This window comes from Dermacentor silvarum, chromosome 10, assembly GCF_013339745.2.
Source record: "Dermacentor silvarum isolate Dsil-2018 chromosome 10, BIME_Dsil_1.4, whole genome shotgun sequence".
Taxonomy (NCBI): Eukaryota; Metazoa; Arthropoda; class Arachnida; order Ixodida; family Ixodidae; genus Dermacentor; species Dermacentor silvarum.
The window spans coordinates 60,540,984-60,549,548 of NC_051163.1; the positions used below are offsets into that span (position 1 = coordinate 60,540,984).

Consider the following 8,565-nt stretch of genomic DNA (forward strand, 5'->3'; position numbering starts at 1 on the left):
ATGTATTTTCTATTAAAGGAACACACCTCCTAATATATACCTAGTGATGTTGCGCATCAGATATGCGTAATATTTACTTTGTGATCGATAACGTTCACAAGTATGAACAGCCGTACCAGTTTAAGTAGTGTGGGCGTTAAGCAAGTGGTCCAACTTTGGCCGGGTGGCTGAATCGGGTGACAGACAGACAAACAGACAGACAGACAGACCAAATTTTCAGCGTTTAAGTTCCCCAAGAAAGACTATCGTCTTTAAAATGAACAACTTTCTTCCAGAGGCAGGCACTTGCTGTTAAGCGTAAGGGCATTTTGTAGCAACTTATCTGTTGAACAATGCCTTACTTAAAAAGGAATATATCTGATTCTCTTAAAAAACATACTCAATGTATAATATCTTCGCTAGTTGTTTTATGAATTTACGTTTTATTACATGTGCTGTAAGCAATTTAGGTGTATGTTCCCCACAAAACCGTGGAAACAACCACGGTTTTTTAAGGTGAGGAGTGACTGTGCAGTGCGTTACTCCCGGCTGCAGAGACGATACCGAGGTATTGCACGGCGTTTGATAGCGTAATTTTCTGAATAGAGGTGTTCACCAGGACAACTGCCACGATAATCAGAGAGGTTTTAAAAAGCCAAGGAGGTTTTAAAAACTCTCCTTGGCGGTAATATTAGCCCCGATGGTGATAATTCTAGGATCATGATGATTCACTGACATCGCATTTGTAACCGCACGGTAACAAGTGGTCACCTGACTTACTTCAGCTAATCAGGTAATCTATACTTGCTTATCAGTCTAGCATTTTGCCTATGTCTTCTTAATTCTTTCCCTCTTACTTAAAACCTCTATATCTAACTCATATACTTATCCATGCCTGTGACGGGTCCAGTCCTATGAATTTGTTCCCTGCATTTCTGTCCACTACAAATACTCTAATCCCCGTGTTCAAAAATGCATCTTTCGCATTCCCAGGACGCTCATTGCATTTCCTTCGGCGCGTTCACGAAAGGCGTGCTTTAGATCAATCCAAGCATGGGCTTTCAGTTAAGATGCATTTTAAATACGGGAGTACATCTTTCTTGCTAATCTAGATTGCTGACCGGTTAATGCTTCCATCCGCTTTCAGTCCCAACGCTTCTGGGAGGTGGACGTTTCCTATGGGTCTTGCTGCGTGAATACGTTCGGATTCCATCAGGATGCGCCGAGTTCTCTCCAGATTTTTGTTGCAGCAGACGCATGCCTAATACTATTGCGATATATTCTCCGGCATGTTTTTGTCCTTAGGTAACCAGCTAAGGCTTCGAATTGCACAGATTTTCCTTTCTAATTCCATATCCCCTCTCCTCCAGTGCTGTTTATGCAAACAAGACGTGCGTCGGGTTAAACTCCATGTTTTTCTCTCTCTCTTGTTTCTCTTTCTCTCTTTACTTTCTACTTACAATCTTGCCATGCTTGTAAATCTCCTCGCTTTAATCTTTGTTTCCATTCTTTGCACCCAATTTACTGTCTCTGTTTCTCGCCCTTCCTTTTCGAGCCCAGAGACGTTCGAGTGGCACACTCTCGCGTGCTTCCTCAGCTATGGAACTGCGCGCTGTCGCGCCACGCCATAGCGCTCGGGCACGCTACGAGAATTAGGGCTGCTGGACGCGGGCGGTAGACCTGCATTGTTCAAGTTTTAATTGCGGAACCATTTAGGGGCCCGGGATGTCGTTCCTCGTCGGTGGGTGTCGCGTACAACACTAGGTCTACGTAAGACATAAAATTCCCATAAAATTCCCCTAAAAATGGATAACATTAAACCAAATAAGTATAGAATAATGTAAAATAAGGAAAACATCATGAATTAACGCATTCATTAACCCAAATTAATGAAAATTCGATCTAAAACGCCAAGCTGATACCGAAACTAGTCAAGAGAGGGCGCGCCACAGCCTCACAAGTGGAAAGATTCGGCTAGGGCGCGCTGAAGAGAGCCTTTCTCGCGCTCCAGGAGGCTCTTTCTCGCCGTGGACGTCGAGCAGCAAGTATACTTGGAGCGACAGCAGGCGCTCGCCCGTGAAAGACAGCGCCTACGCAGGGCTGATCAAACGGTGCGCGCCCGAGAAGCTGAAGTTGCTCGCCAGCGCCGGCAAATAAACCCCAACATCGTGAACAGAATAGCTAAACACAAGATAAAACAAGATAAACACCAGGGAAACACCGACGAATCACTGCTCTGCACTTCCCCAGCTTTCACGTTCAGTGGAACTGCATTACCGCCAAGTTTACCTTTTTTTTTTTTTTTTTGAAATGTGACTCTAAAAAAAAATTGTGGGGTTTTACGTGCCAAAACCATGATCTGATTATGAGGTACGCCGTAGTGGGGGACTCCGGAAATTTAGACCACCTGGGTTTCTTTAACGTGCACCTAAATCTAAGTACACGGGTGTTTTCGCATTTCGCCCCCATCGAAATGCGGCCGCCGTGGCCGGGATTCTGCAGGGTTCCAGTACGGTATGCGCAGAATATTCTAGAGCACTGTTGCCCCTGAAATCCAGCCAAGTCGCCGTTGAAATTATGCTTTCAATGGAGATTGCGCCTGGTATCGTCTACGAACCACCAGAATGTATACACGTACATGTATAGCGTGGGTATCTTGTCAAGACAGTTCCGTGGTTGTGGCCCTCTCATAATTAACGGCATGAGGGTTCTTTTTTCACGACGAACGGCAGCATTTGGCCTTCAGCTGCAGCTACGTCTGCGCTGTAATACAGCTATTTCCCTCGTCCAGCACGCATTGTGTGCTCGGTCGCATGCTCGCGAAATGTGGTATTTTCCTGCGATGTGACATTAGCAGCATGACGTGGCACTGCGTGGCTAAGTGATGGATCCACCGCTTTGAATGTTCCTTCATGATGAAAGCCGAAACTGCTCAGAGAACACGAAGAAATTGTGCAAGCAAAAAAGAAATGTGTTACTGAGTGTCAGATCCCACCTTTGTCTGTCTTATCGTGCGTGCTTACATAAAAAGGTTCTTCTCTTGCAAAAAAGAAAAAGAGAGAGCATGGAACTATGAATGATCTACGATGAGAGTATACTGTCAATTTCTTATTCTTAGAGGGTTGATTTCGAAACCAAAAATCCAACAAACACGCATCGAAGCGCTGCCGTATGTATATTTCAATGCGTACCGCCAACCGCCTATTCACAGGTTTGCAGCAGTTATGAAACGCCTAGAACGTCTGGCAGAAGGAGGAGCAAAACTAGCCAGCAAAGCGAAGTTTCGTAGCCTTAATTGCGCTGCACTGCTGACCGACACCGAAAACAAAATTAACTTAATTTCTTCGACCATGACTCCACTCGGCCCCTGCAAGCCGCATTCCCCAGCCTAACCCGACTCTCCTTGCGTGGTGGTCTGCCTCGCACGACTATCTATTAGAATGTGTTGATGCAGCGTGTCCAGGGGGCGCTTTCAACCAGCGAGAGATAAGGCCTCTAGATAAGGAAAGCACGTTCATCTAGAGGCCCTAGCGTGAGAGAGGTGGCCAGCTGGGCCAGCCGCGAGCACCAGCAGAAGCCGTCGACGAAATGCCACCAAGAGGGGCTCTTAGCGTCGCCATGATCCAGGCGTGAAAAGCGGAACAGGCGCGTCTTCTTTACGCTACGAAAAGTGTTGCAGAACGTGAAAGCATGCTGATTGGGAAACGCGAAGCTGAACGATGCCGTGTGGCAGCCACGGCACACCAAAAGCCTGCCGCGCACAAGCATGCCGCGCAGGCGAGAAAATTGGCTCTGCATCCTCTTTCGCTGCATCGCCCCCAGTCGTGTACACAACGCCCATGAAAGTGTACAGAACCTACAACCATCCATGACGTCAGCGTCATGGTGACGTCATGGTTGTAGGTTATCCGTAGTACGTAGTCCTCCAATATGACGTCCCTCATAATCATGTAATGGTTTTGGCACGTAATATCCCAAAATTTAAGCCCAACAGACACGTCCACTGTGCGTAGTAAATGGGGTGAGCATTTATGGTCGCGTTTACGCGGATGCCGCACACATCCATCCAACACACTAACATTTGCTTGCACGCTTGCATAATTTGGTACGAAGGCTTCGCTGGACACCGATTCACACAGGTGCGTGGAAACCGTTACGATCTTTTTTTTTTTCTTCGGCCTCATCTCGATGCGCTGCTCCTCGCCATGCCAGCTTTCTGAGGCGCCTTGAACACAGCAGTAAACCTTGTTATCGCTTTGAATGCCTTGCCCTCGGGAGAAACTGTCTATTTCTATTGAGCGCTGGAAAATGCCGACAGTGTTACGTCGGTCTGCTCTCGTGCACTGTTGAGACGCGACGCTTGAAACTCCGCTGGCGGTGATCCTCGTCACGCCAGTGTCCTGAGACGCCTTGAGCACAGCACTAGACCTGGCTGTCACTTTCAATGCTTCGCTTTCGGGCGAAACTACCATTTTCTTGTGTTAAAAATATATTTCTTAAGTGTATACACGATAAAACACATGGTATATACTCTTGTGTTTGGACGTAATAATGCTATAGGCATTCTTGGGGGGAACGTCACCCAGTTCGCGGCAATATGCTTGTCTGTATCTAACCACTTTCACGCCAGCTTGGAACACTGGGTATTTTTTCTACTTTAATTGTATGAGCCATTCTTCGATGAACATCTTTCACGCCAACCTGAATGGCTGGGTGCGTGCCACTGGATATGTGCCGGTCTTCAATGAAAACAAAGTGCAGCTAACGACGGTGCGTATACAATTTCGTTGATGCTTATAACCTAAATCTCTCACGAGTAATGCCGAAATGCAAACTCCAAATCACGTGGATGCAGAGTGTGAGACGAATGTACGCAGCCACGTCACGAGGGCGAAGGCGACGTATGACATTTTTTTAAGAAATAACGGTGATGGCAGGTTTATGCAGCGAGAGTACGACACGTGTCCAGCAACATTTAGCGATTCTGCAAAACCTGTGTGACAGTAGGACATAACCATCCTGGAGGATTGGCCAAGAACGCACACAGACCTAGCGGCACATGCCGAAAGGCAAAATAAAAACAAGTAAGTCAAGGAATGTGTGAATATAATTCATCATTCCATTAACATATCGGTGTACTTTATAGATACCTGTGAGCCGACACTGTATGTTTACGATTTATGCAGGAAGTTACTTTTTACATGTAGAACAGCAGGTGTGTACACTTGGTCAACATGCAAAGGTTATACAAGCCCGTTCACTGGGACTCTTTCATTGGGCGCACATATAACCTATGTATATCCACGAATATATCCGCCGAGATACTGACTGACCCAGCAGCCATATCAAACCTGCAAGAGTAGACAAAAAAAATCAGATTACTTTTTTTTCTATTTTGTTCCACAGCTAGGTTCTCCGTCGGTGTTTCTCACGCCATCCACACCGGAAAGGAGCCGCACGTCCCGCTGCACCTTCGAGGCGTGATCCTCGGCGCCGGTTTCCTCGGGCGCCTCATGAAGGTGGCCGACTCGTCGGAGTTCCTCTACGAGATGTCGCTGATCACCAAGAAGGGTCGAAAGAGCCTCGCCGAGAACTTCGCCAACATGAGACGCAAGGTGAGGACCCTGATCGGCAAACTGGCCGCGCTGCTCCGGCTCAGGAAGACCATCTTCACGTCGGAGAAGGATCCCACGCTGTTCCAGAAGCTCACGGGCTTCAACAACCAGGCGAGCGCCCTGTACTCCGAGAGGCCCCTCAACATGGTCCAGTACGAGAAGTACGTGCAGAGCGACGAGTTCAAGCGAGCCATGCACATCGGCAGAGACGTCGAGTTCATGAAGGCCGAGGGCAAGGTGTCGACGAACCTGAAAAACGACTACTTGACCGACATCAGGTACGCTCGCTTACGGCGGCGCTCTGACAGAAATCACGCCATCGCCAACGCGTGTGAAAACGTTCAACAAAAATCAGTGTGCAACACGCGCGGCAGAGGCGATATTACTTTTTTTTCTCTTATGTTGTTGCATGTGAAATACTCCATTGTTTAACGATTCTAATCCACGCAAGAAAATCATTGGTGTTCTTTTGTATTACTTAACAGGATGTGCAACGCATTAGCACTACCACGAGAGAAATTCAATATGTGTTGCTAGTGGGCAGCGGGTGTAACGCGTCTGACGTTAAACTGCATGTATGCTTGTCTTCGTTTGGTTATGGTGATCTGTTTGCATGGCAACATTCAGCTGCGGAAGCATTGACGCTATATACCGTCTTTTCGTTGCTTTACTTCTTTTTTTTGTGTAGACCATACAAACTTTTTCAATATCGCCTGAGGCAGATAGCTTAATACTAGTCATTGAGCTGAATTACGCAAAGGAGCGAACATTACTTGCACGTGAAATCAAACTGCATAATCTACTAATTAACAATCACTAAATCACCAATTATTTTTATTAATTACTTTATGGCACGTATTGTAATTTACGAATTCCAGCCCGGCGAGTTCACAAATCAAGAGATGTAACAATGTTTTATTCAGCGCATTTCACTAGCTTGCATAGCTACAACAGAGTTTACATTTATTACTTCCGTGACATTATAGACTTAGAAGTGGGGACCGAAGAAAATTGTGGGCCGCAAGTGAGCACGTTAAGAACCCAAACCAGTCTTGGGTTCTTGCTTTCGCATGGACGTAAGACCCAAAAAGGAAAAATGAAAACTAGCGTGGGTCCCCAAGCGTCTTGGGTCTTAAAACAGCATACCTAATTCGTACTACTAACACAGTGATTACGTTTATTAAGTTTATTATTTGCCCCTTTTTGTTCAAAAGGGCATTCTATTCATTTTCACTTGTAAGAAGAAATTTTCTTTTTTGCTTTCAAGCACCTTTTTATTATCCTCACTGCGGCGTTCCGAGCGCTCGGCCCAATGCTGTCTGCGTTTGACCCATTCTCAAGCTCTACTGCTCCTCTAAACCCAAGAGCAGTCTACCCAACGCGGCTTGGAGACCCACAGTCTTGGGTCCCCAATTCCAAAAAAAAACTCTCAATTATCCTTCTTACCAGTTTCATCGATTGTGCTTTCTTTTAACGAAATGTCCTATTTCGCTTCATCAGTGACGAGATAGAGGACCTGCTGCAGTCGTACCAGGTGCTCTTCTACACGGGTCAGATGGACACGCTCTTCCCGTCGCGGAACCTGCAGGAATACTTCCGGTCCCTGAACTGGACCGGCGCCGAGGAGTTCCGGAAAGCGCAACCGATTCACTGGAAGGCGTACCCCACGTGTCGTTCCGTTTCCGGCATCGTCGTGAGGGTGCGAAAAATGACGGACGTGGTTATCTTCCGAGCGGGACACTACACCGCCGTCGACGAACCGGAAGTGGCCAATAGGATGATGCTGAACTTCATCGAGGGCAATGCAACGGCGTGGGAGATTTACGACGACGCAGGATCGCGCGTCAACACACAGGCTAAATTCCCAAAGGGCTAGGCACTCTAGGCACTCATGTGATCTTATGGTGCATCATGAAGTCTAGCTATACACTTTAACAGAGTTTCCACCTAGCGAATAGCAGTGCGCAGGGCAACCACACGTCTGCTCATCGCGACCACTGTTTACGTCGAAAAAGAGCCAGATCTGCTTATACTCAATTGCAATGCTAACGATACGATTTCTTAATCTCATTTTTTATCTGAATAGGCTTTATTTGCTGCGCCATTTTCAAAGCTTTTGGAACGTGGCCGGAAGTCCAATAGTGAGGAGAAAGAAAGTGATTTGTCGTTTATGAAGCCCAGTTGTGGTGAATACGGTATCGACACAGATTGCTGCATTCATTATTCGTGCTGTCTGAAAATGATTATCTAAGAACAAAAATGGCAGCGACAATAAAAAAATTTTTCAAACGGGAATAAATGGTTGTTTTGTATTGCCCTTAGTTTGTGAGAGCTTGGATACAGTATAGATGTCCAATATGCAAGCACCGAGACAGTCGTTCGCTTTGTCAGGTTAGTAGGCAAATGAAGGTAATGTATTCTCGCGCACGCGTGAGCCTTATTTGCGTTTCCCGTTGTATGCGACAAAAAAACATACAGTATCTGTTTATTATGTAGAAGGCTTTGCACGTTAAAGAAACCCAAGTGGTCAAAATTATTCTGGCATCTGCCACTACGGCGTGCCTCATAATAATATCGTTTTTCTGACACGTAAAACCCTAGAGTTTCGTTGCTTTTAACGAGACCTTCGCAACCATTGCACGCTGCAATGCATAACAGCAGCTCGATGCAGCACGACTTCGTGTTCATAGCGATCCCCGAACGCGCCCATACTGCGCCAGGCTAGAAAGTTGTGTATCAAGAAACCCTTGCACATAGAATAATAAAGCTCATTTATTCATCTCTACATTTCTGCATTTTTTCTACAATCCACAGCAAGTAGCAAGCGAGAAAGTAGGCCAGTATAGGTGGCGCACTGTTAGCAAGTTCTGTTTGCTCAGCTTAACAACGCGTACCAATGTTTTCCAAATAATTTAGAGCGCAGCGCGATGGTATGTGGAGCTGGGTAGGGATGACAATGTCTGAGTGCACT

The 8,565-nt window shown here is 46.4% G+C and overlaps 1 protein-coding gene across 1 annotated transcript; it reads left to right on the top strand.

Moving 5' to 3' along the window:
• Positions 1 to 5,368: 5,368 nt before the first annotated feature.
• LOC119431576 (probable serine carboxypeptidase CPVL) lies at positions 5,369 to 8,352 on the top strand. The gene is made up of 2 exons (XM_037699056.2): positions 5,369 to 5,872; positions 7,095 to 8,352. Exons 1-2 carry the CDS (start codon positions 5,493 to 5,495, stop codon positions 7,468 to 7,470), a joined length of 756 nt encoding a protein of 251 aa, XP_037554984.2. The 5' UTR covers positions 5,369 to 5,492; the 3' UTR covers positions 7,471 to 8,352.
• Positions 8,353 to 8,565: the final 213 nt, after the last annotated feature.